Below are 17,709 nucleotides of genomic sequence, written 5' to 3'. Positions count from 1 at the left end.
GTCTGGGACCTTGAGAGAAAACCATCATTTCCGGCACCCAGCCCCACCTAGTTAAGAAGGCAGAGAGATTTCCTCAACTGCCCTGTGACAGGGACTCTGAGTTGAAAGTCACCTGTCATGGGACTCAACTGGCAGTGACCAGGTAACCCCCTTTTTAGAGGCTGGGGTGGATCACTGAGCCCGGAGCAGGTGAAGGACATGTCAGACCCTCAGGGGGCTCTACAGCTATCAAGGGCCAAGGTACTGAGTGAGTGGTGAGTTGCCGCAAGACCCTGGTCAAGCCAACAAAGAGATCACAGGTTAGTTCATGAACTGCAGGTGCCAGCAATGGATGCCAGCAAAATGCCCAGGTTACCAGGTCAGTCATAACAGGCTATTTGCCAGACAAGCCACTTTACAGCTCAAATGGCAAAGATCTAGAGGGACGACAAGAACTCAAGAGGCTTCACCAGGCTATCATGAGGTCATTCACCAACTCAACAATACTGTGAAAGGGGACACCTCTCCTCCCATAAACCATGATGCCAACCTGAGGAGGATGTGTGTTCAAGTTAAGAGAAAGAAAGTAGAAGTAAGAGAGGCTAAGCATTTTATCCTGAGACCTGGTTAAATTATTAGATAGACTAAGTATTAAACAGAATTGGGCTAAATGAATTTCTTCATATTACTCAGTAGGTGAGGGGAGTGGGGAGTTATGAGGAAGAGCAGATCAGTAATAGACACGATAAGTGGCTTTTTTTTTTTTCAGGGGGAGGAGGGCACGACACCTCTGTATATACTGATAGGACTACTGAAACTAAATACAATATTGTATGTTTCAGCACACTAATTAGAAAAGTGACTATTCTCCAATAATAAAAACTGATACACAGATTGAGCAAATATTCATTGTGCTTACTCTTTATAAAGCCCTATAGTAGATACTATAGCGATAAATGATAAAATTAGAAATGGCTTAGCCTTTAAGGTGAAAAAAATAAAATACTGAATTAAATATTTTAAAACTGAGAGATACTATAAACATTTCAGGACAGTAGTTCTTAATATGGAATCGATGACTTCAGGAGTCCATTAATTCCTGACAGTGCACACAAAATTATAAGTGTGTGCGTAGATCCATGTGTATGCACATGCACATTTTCTGTTAAGAAGATTAATTAGATAGTTTCATACAATTCTCCAAGAGGATAAGTAAAGAGACGCTAAAAAAGGAAAATTTATTCCATTACGGTAGCCACAGAAGACTTTGTGGAGAACAGATTATGTAAAAGAAGTAAAATCTAGGTATGTGGAGATGGGGAAGGGGGTGTTCTAGGTTGGAGAAGAAAAGCAGAAATGAAAATATTCTCTATATTCAATTTTTTCCCACATGCTTTATGTTAAATACTTACAGTAAACCTCTTCTTTTTCTCTCTGTGTTCATCAGAGCTGGGAATGCTTACACTTGGGCAGCTTTCCTTGTAGTCCATGGTATGATCTCTTTGCATTTAATCCCTCAAGAGCACACCAAAAAATGCATCCGAAGGTCAGCAGAGGACAAACCCAATTAACTAATCCAAAACACAAAACCTCTTGAAGTAATGTTCAAATTCCATCATGCAACCTTAACCAACAGAAAAAAAAAAAAAAAAAAAAAGAAGTGATTAGCAAAACAACTTTAAAATACTATGACTGTCATTCCTTAATCATGGGACTAATTTTGTTTATTCTGACAGGAATCTACTTTTGCTCATCAGTATCAGCCCAGGTTAGAGATTTAGTTTCTGTTATGTTCCTACTACAAGCCACAAATATCTGCAGCCCATCTACCTTCCTTACTATTAGGAAATTCCAGGAACTTATACACCTCAGTTCATGTAGACTAGGGACTAACTCTCACCTAGAAAAGATCTAGTTGGAGGTAACCAAAGTGTGGTTTTCAGACTTCTTGTATCAGGATGAACTGGTCAAGTGTGCTGAACAATTCAGATTACAATCCTGTATACTACATAACTATTTACTCATTTTACAAATGAGGCAACTGAAACACAGAGAGGTGAAATAATTCGTATATCCCGGATTTGAACCCAGGCCATCTGACTCCAGAGTTCCAACTCTTAACCACTGTACTATGCTGCATTATAACTGTGGATGATTCTTTTGTACTGAACCTCTGGTCAGAGACACCACAGTAGATCTTCCTACAAAATAAATGCAGTATGTTAATATCAAACCACCCCATGAACAAAGGGCTAAAGATGTCACACTGATGTCACCTTTGCTACACACAGCAGCCCATACTCGACACCACATGACACCAAATAATACCTTTCTTTTAGAGACAGGGTGTTGCTATGTTGCCCAGGCTAGAATGCAGTGGCTATTCACAGGTGCAACCATGCTGCACTGCAGCCTCAAACTCCTAGGCTCAAGAGCACACCAAAAAATGTTCCTGCTTGAGCCTCCCAAGTAGCTGCGACTATAGGCACAGACCATCACACCTGGCTCAAATGATACTTTTTTTTTGTTTTTTTCTTAAGAGACAGGGTCTCATTATGTTGCCCAGGCTGGTCTTGAACTCCTGGGCTCAAGCATTCCTCCTAACTTGATCTCCCAAAGTGCTAGGATTACAGGCATGAGCCAACGCACCCAGACTAAATAATATTTTTTAAAGTGTCAGTTTGCTTGGATAATTTCCCTGGATGTTTAGTTTCAGGAAGTCACTGTAACAGATCTGATCACGATAAATTATATTCAGGTAATGATTTAAAATATATATCAGCAGGCATTGAATATTCAGGTATAATGAGTTTTAACTGATTATAAGAATGCTTCCTTTGAGATGATTCAAAGCTTCCCTTGTTGGATTTGCTGCTGGAAATGCAATCAAGAAAGATTTCTTTTTTTTTTTTTTGAGACGGAGTTTTGTTCTTGTCACCCAGGCTGGAGTGCAATGGCACAATCTCAGCTCACCACAACCTCCGCCTCCCAGGTTCAAGCGATTCTCCTGCCTCAGCCTCCCAAGTAGCTGGGATTACGGGCACGTGCTACCACGCCCAACTAATTTTGTATTTTTAGTAGAGATGAGGTTTCTCCATGTTGGTCAGGCTGGTCTGAAACTCCTGACCTCAGGTGATCCGCCTGCCTCGGCCTCCCAAAGTGCTGGGATTACAGGTGTGAACCACTGTGCCCAGCAGTCAGAAAGATTTCTATGTAGCTGAATTAGTTGTTAGAATATACAGACACGTAATTGGTCCCTCCTCAACAAAGAGTACTGCATCTGTCTGTAAATTACAGTATTCTAAAGCCCCATAATACTAGCTGCTTTACCCCAGTAAGACCAGGGAAGCACCTGACCAGAGCCTGGCCCACCTGTCACAGCGACTACTGCCTAAGCATGAGAGCAGGTGGAACCTATTGTACTTCTAAGGCAGACTGGCCCTGTCCTGGAACCTCAGAAGCCACATTAACCCATGCTTCTTCTCCTGCAGCAGAGACATTGAGAAGGTGAAGGTTATGAGCTACACTTTCCACACCTCTCCCTTGAGAATGTGGGGCTCAGGGTGGCAGGTCCGGCTGGTACTTTATCTGTTTGTGCCTTGCTGTGCTATAACCCACAGAAGCAGAATTCCTCAGGTCCTCCTTTTGGAAGGGACAGTAAGATATCACATTAAGTGGCATCAGGAATAAAGGAGAAGCAAAGAGATGGTAGGCAGAACAACTTGTTTCCTGTAAGGTACCCAGGGGACATCTAAGAGAACAGGTACAGCTGCAGTTACGTGTATAAGTCTACACTCAAGAAGCACACTCAAACCTGAGCCAAAAGTTCCAGTTTGGCAATTGCACTTGACAGTCTCCATCTGCCCTTCCAGACCCAAATGCCACTCTTTCTCCACCCAGCCACATATCCAGAAGTCTGAGCTCTATGGACTGCACACTAAAGCAGCACACTTTGCCTTTGCCTTCTGGCTGGGTTCAGCCATGGGAGTCACTAACAAATTAGAGGGTAAGAGGAGCAAGGCGCTAAGGTATTTGCTCCCCTGGTCCCTTTCTGACATCAGTGGTTTATCTACCTAAGCCCACAGTTCCTAGCAGGCAGCCCCTCTTCCACAGCTACAGTTGAAGGGCCTGGGAATAATAACAGCTTCCTGACTTTGCTAGTAAAGAGGTGCTTCAACATGCCATGCTGGTTCCTCTAATCCTGCCCACAACATCTTAATTAACAGTCCCTTTGTTAAACTCCCTTCAACTACTTTTGAGTGTGTCATGTGACTGATGCAGTTAACTGGTACCAAGAATGACCCCAGGAAACACAGCCTCAAAAATGTAATATGTATTTGACAAGTGTCCTGAAAACCTTCCTGTGGAGGGTGGGGATGGCACACAGTGACATCATGATTGCTCAAACTACTACCTATGCATGGTGTCGGATGGAGTACAGGTGGAGAGTGCTCAAGGTCTAAGCAGCTGATAAAAACACTGACTTCAGAGACTACAATGTGGGCTGGGGCTGCTTCTGGCTGTTCTTGAGAATGTGCATAAAGCAAATGACAAAGTTAAAGCAGTGAATTCCCAAAGAGATGGGTAGAAAATCCATGGCTGTTTTATTCGAGTCCTTCATCTCTTACAGTTGCCAAGCTGAGAAGACTAAAGATCAAGCCCAGGGTTTGATGGCTAGGGTTGCAGAGCCAATTCAATATATAATCCTGCAAAGTCTCATGTGTTAACATATGGCGCTGGCTGGAAAGGACAATGACTTGAATCCTAGACGCAGGTATTTGGGTAGGCATAGATGAGGCTAAGAATGCTGAACCCCAAATTCAGCTGAACTTCCTTGCTGAAAGCAGCTGCTTGTATCTCTCAGAGAAGACCCTACATCCCAACGCCTCCTCCTCAATAAAACTCTTTTCAAGTTGTTTCACAAGGGATACTAATTCTCTTCACTATCTACTCCCACCATCTTTCATTGTCTCATAACCCAAAAGACCCCAGAAAGAAGTTCCAAGTCTACTCTGGGAGAAAACTGCCTTTATGACAAAATATTTTAGGATCTCAACAATTTATTTACCAGTGGGAGTGTGGAGAGCACATATAGGAATATATTCAAAGGATCTTAGATCAAGGAGGGCTAATAAGATTATTGTGACCTATTTTTTTTTTTCCTTTTTTTGAGATGGGGTCTCACTCTGTCGCCTAGGCTGCAGTGCGGTGGCGCAATCTTGGCTCACTGTAACCTCCACCTCCAGGGTTCAAGCAATCCTCTCACCTCAGCCTCCCAAGTAGCTGGGACCACAGGCATGTGCTACCATGCCTGGCTAATTTTTGTATTTTTGGTAGAGATGGGGTTTCGTCATGATGACCAGGCTGGTCTCGAACTCCTGAGCTCAAGCAAACTGTCCATGTCAGCCTCCCAAAGTGCTGGGATTGTAGGCATGAGCCACCACACCCCGCGTATTGTGACCCTTTAAATGGCCACAGGCATATACTGTTGATCTTTCTCCAGGCCTTTCCTGAGAAGGACCTGCAGCAATTCTCCAGGATGATTGTCCACTACAGAAATAGGAATATATAATCCTCCCAAGCGTTACTGGATACTAGCTCTGAAATACCACTAATCTCCTAGAGACCCAAAACATGGTCTACAAGTCAGAGTGGGACTTCCAGAGGTAATGTAAGAGAATAAGTCTGTCTCACAGTGGGTCCAATAGGACCATAGGCCCATCCTGTGCTTATTTCCCTAGTAATAGAATTATAGTGGAAACAGATATACTTAGTAACTGGTCAAATTCCCATATTGGTTCCCTGTCCCATGTCATAAAAGCTATAATGGGAGAAAAGGCCATGAAGAAGCCTCTGGAACTGTCTCCCCTTTTCCTACTAAGAAAGTAACCAAAAACTATACCATATCCATGGGAGAAGCTCAGAAATCAGTACCACTATCAAAGATGAAAACGATGCAGGGTTGTTAAAACTTTTTATATCCCCATTTAACTTGGCCATTTACCTAGATCAAAGCTGGAAAGAACTTGGAACATGACAATGGATTACCATAAATTTAATCAGATGGTGATACCAATTACAAATGAGATTCTGAGATTCTAAATGTAGTGTTTTTTCTTTTTCTCCGAATAAAATTAGCATAATTCCGGACATCTGGTATGACTACTGACCTGGCAAATGCTTTCTTTTCTATCACCATCAGTAAGGACAATGAGATGCAAATTGCATGAAGTGGCAGAAAGGCAGTATACCTTCATTGTCTCACCTGAGGGCTATGTCTGAATTGCCATAATATAGTCTGGAGAGTCCTTGATCATCTTGACAGCCCACAGATCACCACACTGGTCCATCACATGGATACCATTATCTTAACTGGACCTGGTGAACAAAAACTAGCAAGCACCTTGGACACCTGTGTAAGACACTTACACAAGCCAGAGGATGGAAAAAAAACTCATGAAAGTTCATGGATTCACCACACTGATGGCTTCTAGGATTTCCCTGGTCTGACCCAGGATATCCCACCTCAAGTGAGAGAAACTACTACACCTTGCACCGCTTCCACTGAGAAAGAGGTAAAACAAATAGTGAGTTTCAATACTTGGATATGCTGTTCTGACCCATTTACTGGGTAACCTATGAGCCTGCCAGTTTTTACTGAAGCCCATTCCAAGAGAAGGTTCTAGAGCAATGAAAGCTGCCCTAACCCTTGAGCCTATGCCTCAGCACACCCAGTAGTACTGGAAATGACATGGCAAACAGGAATGAATTAAGGACCCCTCTCTCTGACAAGCACCAAGAAAAGGGTAAGAGTTTCAGACCCCTTAGGGTTTGCCAGCAACCACTGTCTGTGGTTCCTAGCTTGTTACTAGGCCCAGGAAGAGATGCGATGACCACCTATGGAAAACCAAGAGACTATGTAAAAAGAACAGCCCATCGTGAACAGAGTATTGTCTGGTTCACTGAATCATAAAACTGGACATGTACAGCAGTAATCCACTTGGTACAGTAAAAGCAAGACTGGGCTTAAGCAGGTCAGGATGGCATAAGTAAATTGCAGGGATCGACAGCCCAGACTCCCCTACTGCTTGTTCCTCCTTCTTGTAAGTTTTCTAGACCCACATTTAAGGCCTCATGGGGAGGATCCTAAGGCCAGTTAGCAGGGCAGGAAAAAGGCATGCTTGTTGATGGATGGACATGCACAGTGTGCTGGCACCGGCCAGAAGTGAGAAAAGGCAGCCCCATTCAGGGATGGCCTGAAAGAGAGGGGTGAAGGGAAATCTTCCCAGTGGGCAGAACCCTGAGCAGTATACGTGGTAGTTTACCTGTAAGGAGGAGTGCCAAAGGGACATATCTATGATGATCCTTGGGCAGTGGCTAACGGATGGCCTGCTGGTCAGCGACTTGGAAAGAACAAGGTTGGAAAATTATATATTTTTTAAAGGGAGGTGTGCAGAAGTATGTATATGAACCTTTCACTACAGCACAGAATGTGAACATATTTGTGTCTCACATAAATGCCCACTACAGACAGGCTTTCAATAATCATGTGGTCAAGATGACTTGTCTTACGGATGTCAGTCAGCCTCTTTCCCAATCGTCCCATTGCTTGCTCAATGGACCGATGACAAAGTGGCCAAAGCAGTAGGTGTGGAGGCTATATAGGGACTCAACAATATGGCCTTCCCCTCACCAAGACTGATTTAGTGCTGCCAGTGCTGAGAGCCCAACCCCAACAGAAAAGACCAACACCAAGGCCCACTATCCCACCATCCCACAGCGGGGATTAGACAGCCCTTAGGGAAGGATCTGTCTTCACAGAAGCAAGACTGACTTCATATGGTTGCTTTAAGGATTTGAGATAGCGTAAAAGACCTAGCACTGTAAAAGTAACCAATAAATCAGATCTAAAGTATAACAATTTGTTTTGAATTTATTTTTATTCCTTAATTCAATGAACACTTATTGAGTGCTCATCATGCACTAGGCAATAAAAAGACAAAGTGAAGGCGGGACATGGTGGCTCACGCCTGTAATCCCAGCACTTTGGGAGGCTGAGAAGGGCAGATCATGAGGTCAGGAGTTCAAGACCAGACTGGCCAACACGGTGAAACCCCATCTCTACTAAAAATACAAAAATTAGCTGGGCATGGTGACACGTGCCTGTAATCCCAGCTACTTGGGAGGCTGAAGGAGGAGAAGTGCTTGAACTGGGACACAAGAGGCGGAGGTTGCAGTGAGCCAAGATGGTGCTACTGCACTCCAGCCTGGGTTACAGAGTGAAACTCCATCTCAAAAAAAAAAAAAGACAGAGAAAATCCTACCCTCACAGAACTTACCTAACAGGGAAGACTGACAAGCAACATAAAAATTTGTTAAGTATGATGTTATGTGTATGCATGGTATACTGAGAGGGTACAGAGAAGGGACACAGCCACAGACTGTCCAGCTTAGCTAAAAATAAAGCCAGGCAGGTATGGAAGCAGACGTTTGAAAGAGATTCCACCCATTTGCCTCAATTGTATCTGGAAAGAGAAGTCAAAATTATATATTGGGAATAAAGATGTTGCTCTGAAGAAAAACATAAAGCGGTTAAATCACTTGCCCAAGTTAATACGCAACTAACAGGCAATAGAGCTAGAATTCAAACGCAAATTTGTCCAACTCCAAAATCTCTTATGTGCGTGTTTGCTGTACCACATCAACTCTTCTTAAGTAAGATTTTCCTTTCCTTCAAGCTAAATTGAACTGGCAACCTAATAATACTTAATGGCTAAGCTTATTACAAGCCAGACTGTGCTTTACATGTGCCAATCTGGTTGCTCCTCACAACATCCCTAACTAGAAGAAATTGAGGAGAAACTGAAGCATGAAAGGATGAACGACCCTGCCCCAGATGGCAGAAGCAGGATTTGAACCCAGGTGGTCTGACTTCAGGGATTCTACCCATTACACTACCCTGCCTGCACCACACGTACATGCTTTACAGAGTCCTCTGGCGACCAATTTGGGAAGAAAGTTCATAAATTTTTTCAAGTGATTAAAAGTAAAATGAAAAAGCAACCCTGCTATTACTATACATGTAGTACATATTTATTCTATAAAACTGAAGCAATTAAAATTCTGCAAAATCATCTTCTGGCCAGGCAGCTAAATAACACAGAGTAAGAAGGGGATTGACATAAAAACCCACAACTAAGAAAGAACAAAAAGCTATGTCATTCATGTGGGATTAAAACTGGGACTTCCTGGGAGATTCATATACACATTGGGCTTTTCAAAAGAGGAACAGGAAAAGGATCTGCCTTCACTCTGCTACACAGTCAGAAGATAATTTTGTAGTCTGGTGCTCAGGGGCAGCTGGCTTGCCAGGGGTAGGTGACAGCTCTTCCAAAGAGGCTTAAGTTCGTTAGAATGAAAGAACTAGACTTACTCTTCAACTCATGAATCAACTCAGACAAGTCCAACAAGACAGAAAGAAATGGGTCAGATGACAGCAAAACTTTTCAAGGCCAGCCAAATCTTAGGAGGGATGGTGAATCTGCAAGGGTACTAGAACAGCTAGTAAAGATTATACAATGGTTCTCATCTGGGGCCAATTTTGCCTAGAGACTATTTGGCAATGTCGGGAGACATTTTTGGTTGTCACAACTTGTGGGGTGGGGGGGTGGCGGGCAGTGGTCGTCAGGGAAGATGTTAAGCATCTACATTATGCACAGGACTGCCCTACAACAAAAAATGATTTGACCCAAAACGTCAACAGGGCTGAAGGTTGAGAAATAAATATTTACTGAGCACTAATGCCAGGGCTGTTTTAAGCGCTCACATCTAACACATCAATGAGTCCTCATAGCAACCTCCGAGGTAAATATCATTATCCTCATTTTACAGATGAAGAAGAAACCTCAGCTACGAAGAGCAGTTCCACATGGTCACGTGGCCGTGGGTGAAAGTGAGAGGTGACAGCCTGCTGGCAGTCCTCACAGCCCTCGTTCGCTCTCGGCGCCTCCTCTGCCTGGGCTACCACTTTGGTGGCACTTGAGGAGCCCTTCAACCCACCGCTGCACTGTGGGAGCCCCTTTCTGGGCTGGCCAAGGCCGGAGCCCACTCCCTCAGCTTGCAGGGAGATGTGGAGGGAGAGGCGCGAGCGGGAACCAGGGCTGCGTGCGGCGCTTGCGGGCCAGCTGGAGTTCCCGGTGGGCGTGGGCTTGGCGGGCCCTGCACTCGGAGCAGCCAGCCGGCCCTGCTGGCCCCGGGCAATGAGGGACTTAGCACCTGGGCCAGCGGCTGCAGAGGGTGTACTGGGTCCCCCAGCAGTGCCAGCCCACCGGCGCTGCGCTCGATTTCTCGCCGGGCCTTAGCTGCCTTCCCGCAGCGCAGGCCTCGGGACTGCAGCCTGCCATGCCTGAGCCTTCCCCCGCCTCCGTGGGTTCCTGTGCAGCCCCAGCCTCCCCGACGAGCGCTGCCCCCTGCTCCACGGCGCCCAGTCCCATCGACCGCCCAAGGGCTGAGGAGTGCGGGTGCACGGCACTGGGACTGGCAGGCAGCTCCACCTGCAGCCCCGGTGCGGGATCCACTGGGTGAAGCCAGCTGGGCTCCTGACTCTGGTGGGGCCTTGGAGAACCTTTATGTTTAGCTCAGGGATTGTAAATACACCAATCGGCACTCTGTATCTAGCTCAAGGTTTGTAAACACACCAATCAGCACCCTGTGTCTAGCTCAGGGTTTGTGAGTGCACCAATGGACACTCTGTATCTAGCTACTCTGGTGGGGCCTTGGAGAACCTTTATGTTTAGCTCAAGGTTTGTAAACACACCAATCAGCACCCTGTGTCTAGCTCAGGGTTTGTGAATGCACCAATCAACACTCTGTATCTAGCTCCTCTGGTGGGGCCTTGGAGGACCTTTGTGTCCATACTCTGTATCTAACTAATCTGATGTGGACGTGGAGAACCTTTGTGTCTAGCTCAGGGATTGTAAAGGCACCAATCAGCGCCGTCAAAACAGACTACTCGGCTCTACCAATCAGCAGGATGTGGGTGGGGCCAGATAAGAGAATAAAAGCAGGCTGCCTGAGCCAGCAGTGGCAACCCGCTAGGGTCCCCTTCCACACTGTGGAAGCTTTGTTCTTTCGCTCTTTGCAATGAATCTTGCTACTGCTCACTCTTTGGGTCCACACTGCTTTTATGAGCGATAACACTCACCGCGAAAGTCTGCAGCTTCACTCCTGAAACCAGCGAGACCACGAGCCCCCCGGGAGGAACGAACAACTCCAGACGCGCCGCCTTAAGAGCTGTAACACTCACTGCAAAGGTCTGCAGCTTCACTCCTGAGCCAGCGAGACCACGAACCCACCAGAAGGAAGAATCTCTGAACACATCCAAACATCAGAAGGAACGAACTCCAGACGCACCACCTTAAGAACTGTAACACTCACCGCGAGGGTCCGCGGCTTCATTCTTGAAGTCAGTGAGACCAAGAACCCACCAATTCCGGACACAAAAGCACTCTCATGTGAGCCCAGCTCACATACCGTAGCCCTCAACTTCTTATGCTGTCACATGCATCCTTTTCTATATCATCTTTGGAGATACAGAGTTGCAGAGAAGAGAGCACCAGGGATCCACCAGGCAACTGCGTTACAGAAAGAAAGTCATGCACAGGAAAAGCAGATTTCTGATTCTGCCACCAGGAGGGGTCAAAGTCTGGACAGCACTTGGTCAGGAGCCTGGCTTCCCTTTCTTGAAAAACATCACATGTAAACATCTAACTGAGAGCTTGGTACACAGCAGGCTCTGAGTGTTGGCCCCATCACAATGACAACCAAGGACTAATTATGAAATAAGGAGGACACAAGAAAAGACACTATCAAGGATACAGTTTTTTTAAAAAGGAGGGGGAAAGTTCATCTTTTTTAAAAAAGCATCCATAGACTTAAAATTTTTTTGTTTGGGGTCTGTAAAAAAATAGCAATATGGGTGAAACTCTATGATAAAAACTTGCCCAAATTCTTGTTATGTTAAAATGTTACTGATCCAAATATTGCTTAAAATAGATGAACATTAAAGCTTTTCCTAAAAAGGATTTTTTCCTTCATCATTGTATCCATCTTTTTTGTCTATTATATGCTACTTACTGTCCTTGGGTCTTGCCTATCTTTGTTTCAGGACAGCCAAAAAAAAATTTTTTTTTATAAAAAAAGTCAAAAGATTCTTCTGCTTTTACCTCTAAAAAATAAAATTTCTGAACCCTATTTCCTTAACCCATCATAAAGATTGTTTGATACTGACTAGAGGACCCTACTCAGATTAGAAGGTAGATACACTCATAAGTATCATTTCCCATTCTTACCCAATACAGCAAGGAGGGTGAGTTGGTGATTCACACCAAGGCATAAAGGGAAATAAGAACAAACATGTCCCAAAAGGAAGGAATTTGGCTTGTGAAGAGCTACAAGTTTTCCTCAGCAGGGGAACAGGGTACTGGGTGTTTAGAAACAATGGCACCTAAAGGAGGGCACTAACAGGGCTGATCAAGGAAGCTACAAAAGAAAATCCATGCACATAAATTGCAAAAGTAGGCCGGGAGATGGCTGACGCCTGTAATCCCAGCACTTTGGGAGGCTAAGGCGGCAGGATCCCTTGGGCCCAGGAGTTCGATATCAGCCTGGGAAATATAGTGAGAGCCTGTCTCCCACAAAAAAAATTTAAAAATTAGCCGGGCATGGTGGCACATACCTGTAGTCCTGGCTACTTGAGAGGCTGAGACCAGAGGATCACTTGAGCCCAAGAGGCAGAGGTGGAGATTGCAGTTAGCCTCGAGATTGCACCACTGCACTCCAGCCTGGGCAACAGAGCAAGACTGTGTCTCAAAAAGCAAACAAACAAACCAACAACGACAACAAAAAACAAAACTATAAAATTCCTAGAATATAATGTACCAGAAAATCTAGAAAATGGCAAGGCACGATGCTTCGGCCTTTAATCCCATCACTTGGGGTGTCTGAGATGGGAGGACTGCTTGAGTCCAAGAGTTCAAGACCAGCCTGGGCAATATGCAAGACCTCATCTCTACCAAAAAAATAAAAAAATAAAAAATTAGCCTAGCATGATGGTATGCACTTGTAATCTCAGCTACTCGGGAGGCTGAGGTGGGAGAATCGCTTGAGCCCAGGAGGCGAAGGTTGCAGTGAGACAAGATTGCATCACTGCACTCCAGGCCGGGTGCCAGAGCAAGACCCTATCTTAAAAAACAAAAATAAAAATAAAAATAAACCACATACACACACAAAAACTAGATGGCCACGAGCATGGCAATGATTTTGCAAATACTACACCAAAGGCACAATCCATGAAAGAACATGAAGAGAATGAGAAGACAAACCACAGACTGGAAGAAAACATTTGCAGAAGATATAGCCAATAAAGGACTGTTATCTAAAATACACAAGAAACTCTTTAAACAACAAGAAAACAATCTGATTAAAACATGGACCCAATACTTTAACAGACACCTCACCAAAGAAGATATACAGATGGCAAATGCAAATAAGTATATTCCACATCATGTCACCAGGAAATGCAAATTAAAATGAGATACCATTATATACTTTTCAGAAATGGTCAGAATCCAGAACACTGACAACACCAAATGTTGGTGAGGATAGGGAACAGCAGGAACTCTCATTCATTGATGGTAGGAATGCAAAATGGTACAGCCACTCTGGCAGTTTGGCAGTTTCTTACAAAACTAAACATATTCTTACTATACAATCCAGAAGTTCCACTCCTTGGTATTTACCCAAAGAAGCTAAAAACTACGTGCACACAAAAACCTGTAAATGGATATCTCTAGCAACTTTATTCATAATTGCCAAAACTTGGAAGCAACCAAGATACCCTACTATAGGTGAATAGATTAATGCACTATAGTATATCCAGACAATGAAATATTTTTCAGTGCTAAAAAGAAATAAGCTATCCAGCCATAACAAGACGTAGAGAAACCTTAAACGCGTATCACTATGTGAAAGAAGCCAATCTGAAAAGGCTACATACTGCAAGAATCCAATTATATGACATTCTAGAAAAGGCAAAACTATGAAAACAGTAAAAAGATCAGCAGCTCCCAGGGGCTGGGGCACAGGGTGAAACGATGAATAGGCAGAGGATTTTTAAGGCAGTGAAAATACTCTGTGACACTATAATGATGGACACATGTCATTATACATTTGTCCAAACCCACAGAATGTACAACACCAAGAGTGAACCCTAATGGAATCTATGGCTTTTGGGTTACTACAATGTGTTAACGTAGGTTCACCGATTGTAACATATGTACCACTCTGGTGGGGGATATTGACAATGGGGAGTGCTGTACATGTGTGGCGGCACAGATATATGGGGAACTCTGTACTTTCCTAATTTAGCTATGAAAAAAAAGTCTAAAAAAAAAAAAAAAGCCATACACATACCCTGGGTGTGGCAAGGGGAAATGACCTAGTAAATAAGAAAAGGAATTGGGATGGGGACTATTTCTGAGAAGAGAATAGACCCTATAAATAGGTTTCATTTTAAATTACATTAAAAGCACCTTCCCAGCAAATTCTAACCCCAAACTAACTGGTTACTTTACTGAAAGTGTACTGTAAGAGTATATATAATCTGTACCTGTTTATTTCTGCCTCTCAGGATACTGGCTCCAAACACATCCCAAATGTTTCAACAGAAACAAAAGACATCTTTGTCACATCTGTAAATTAAATTCACTGCAGAACAGATTTAAAAAAAAAATCAACAGGCTCTGCCAATGAAAGATACATAGTAGCCTTCTCCCCTCCCCTCACACATCACATGATGAATCAGTTACAACTTTTCCTGTTTTCCTTCCTTACTGATACATCCTTCCTCTAATTCCCACTCCACCCCCATCTTTGATTTTTCCATCATTCTGTAATCACAAAGCTGTCCCAGTTTTTCCTAGGTTTACTACATCTCTATTTAAGCACCTTTTATTTATCCGATTCTTGATAAAAGTGATATATGAACTAAAAATAAAGTACATGCAAAATAGCCAATGTTGGCACTAAAATAATATTGAAGAAGAGTGTTGTGCACCAACAACTTGAGAAGCGTGTCCAAGAACCTCAACTAAAGTCACATGAGCCAGCTCCATTTTATTACAGACATTTAGAGAAGGGCCTCGGTGAGGAAGTGGAAGTAACCACTGACAGCCCTTTGTTTTCTCCACACTAGGATAAAACTGCTAAAATAAACCAGGCATGGTGGCTCATGCTTCTAATCTCAACTACTCGGGAGGCTGAGGCCGGAGGATAGCTTGAGGCCAGGAGTTTGAGGCTGCAGTGAGCTATGATTGCACCAATGTACTCCCATCCCGAGTGACAGAGCTAGACCCCGTCTCTTTAAAAAACAAAAAACAAAATACTACTAGGATAAGGAGGAAGCCCCTAAATTTACTCCAACCATGCCATGTCCCTCCACTTGGTCCAGAACTGACTGGTAGAGATGGTAGCAGTGGCAGCAAGGCTGTCTTATCCTTCTCAGCCTCCCAAGGTCACTATCTTGGGTTCCCAACCACCAGAATGCCTGCTGTATTCCAAAACTCCCAAGCTTTTCCATTTGTAGGCACACTCCAAGCATATCTTACAGGCAGATGTGAACATACAACACTCCCAAGGCCAATTCCTAGAGAGCTGTGGTGACTGGCAGAGTAATGGGGCCTGCGGTCAAGCTGGTTCTGAATTGAAGAGGTTGGCAGAATTCAGATTGTCCAGGCCCAACAAAACAAAACAAAACCCACAAACACAAAAATCACCATCATGTCTCACAGAGTCTCTTGGGAGAACCTCCAACCTGCTCTCTGCTTCCATTCTAAACTCCCTCCAATCCATTTTTTCCCCAGTAGCCAGACCAATTTATTTTTATCACTGTAAATCTGATAATTTCACTCCTTGCTTAACCCCTTTCCACGGCTTCCCATCACTCTTAGAATAAAATCCAAACTGTGGATTATTGCTGACAGTCTACAATCCACCACAGGGCCTAATGTTATTCTGCATAACTCTCCAGCTGCACCCACCAGGGCCTCTCGCCTCTGTGTTCACTAGACTCACACCAGAACAACCTCTTTCCTATTTCGCACACCTTCCAAGCCCTCTCCCATCTCGTCTCTTGTACCAGTGGCCCCTCTGTCTGGGACACTCTCATCAGCTCTTCACACCAAGGCCTTGTTCAAAAGTCACTTCTTCCAACAAATTTCATGGCCACCTTAATGTGCTCCCTCCCCAAGTTAATCCTCCCTCATCATGTTGTTTATTTCCATTTCAGCATTTATGGATTGCAACTAGGATTGCAGTTGCTTATTGACAGCCTCCCTGACTAGGGTGTAGGAACTGTGACTTATTGACTGCCATGCACTTAGAAGGCCCTAATAAAACTTTTCATTGATTTATTCAACAGGTGGAGAGAGACATTTAGAAATTCCAACTTGCCAAAGTGTGCTAGTGAGATCTTCAGTGACCAATGCCTCATTATTCCTTCATCAGTCTCCTGAATTATCAATTTCTGCCTCTTCACTGGATCACTCCAAGTACTACATGTACTAATATGCTATGATATCTTAATAAAATCCTCCCTAAAAATATAGATTTACTTATTTAATGATATTTATGTAGTGTTTACCATGTGCTGGGAGTATATCAGCATCTGTACCCTCATTTTTTATTATTTTTATGAATGATTCTATCTGATAACACACTTAACTAAGGCTTTATAAAATCAAGGAGAACTCAGGGTAAACACAGATGCTTATGCAGTGTGATAAAGCAAACTTTACTCTCAAGTAAATATTTGCTTTCAAAATTCTCCTGACACTAAAACTATTATCACATTAGTAAAAATTTCCCAAAGCACAAAAATTACACCCAATTACTTATTTAAATTATACTACTTAATTTCAAATCCTGACCTTACAGTGGCTATGTTATTAATAAAGATAACATGCAGAATTTTACCTTAATATTTTAACATTTCAAAAATCAGGGCATATATATATATGCCCTAATTTTATACATATATATGTATAAAATGTATATATGTATACATGTATAAAATGTATAAAGTGTGTGTGTGTGTGTATATATATATATACACACACACACATATATATATTTCCCCCCTACCTAACAATAGAAACTGCTGCTTCATCCTAGGAACGGTAAAATAAATTTAGACCTATATCTATAAGCACCTGAAATCAAAAACAACGAAAATAAGTTAATGTATGCCCTAGAATGGAAAAACTTCAGTTGAGGTTTGGAAGGCCACAGGAGAAAAGATAAAATTAAGTGACAGAAACATTTACACAAGCTCGAGTCAAGTTTTAATCTGAGTCACAAGTAAAATAAAATCATTGACTCAACTGGAATATGTGCAAGGATATGCTTGTAATATAAAATTCAGCAAAATGTGTTAAATGCTGATATCAAACTTAGTAAAATTATAAACTTCAACAATAGTAAACTCAAGTGTCTCATATCTACCACCTTTTTCTGAAGGACTAAAAACTTCTGGCATATATACCTTTCTCCACACATCCAAGACAATCAGGAAAAAGGTATGAAGTTTTTTTTAAGATTAAACAATGAAAGGAAAGAAAGTAAATTACTTTCTGCAGACCAGAGAGAAAGAGAATCTTCAGTCCTATCCAGTAT

The 17,709-nt window shown here is 43.1% G+C and overlaps 1 protein-coding gene across 12 annotated transcripts in view; it reads right to left on the bottom strand.

The window, feature by feature from the left end:
• The window catches only part of SGK3 (serum/glucocorticoid regulated kinase family member 3), a 152,004-nt gene that overhangs the window by 66,595 nt on the left and 67,700 nt on the right, over positions 1–17,709 (bottom strand). For 11 of the 12 annotated variants that reach the window (XM_054497566.2, XM_054497570.2, XM_063668826.1 and 8 more), the window contains one exon: positions 1,392–1,603. In XM_054497566.2, coding sequence (XP_054353541.1) covers positions 1,392–1,487 — 96 coding nt within the window. In that variant the 5' untranslated portion in view covers positions 1,488–1,603. Of the gene's footprint in view, positions 1–1,391; positions 1,604–17,709 lie in introns of those variants that run through there. The other variant, XM_063668828.1, reaches the window with a different exon arrangement.

The sequence above is a fragment of the Pongo pygmaeus genome, chromosome 7 (genome assembly GCF_028885625.2).
Source record: "Pongo pygmaeus isolate AG05252 chromosome 7, NHGRI_mPonPyg2-v2.0_pri, whole genome shotgun sequence".
Classification (NCBI taxonomy): domain Eukaryota; kingdom Metazoa; phylum Chordata; class Mammalia; order Primates; family Hominidae; genus Pongo; species Pongo pygmaeus.
Note: the sequence above shows the minus strand (reverse complement) of the source record. Positions and strands in the feature narration are given on the sequence as shown.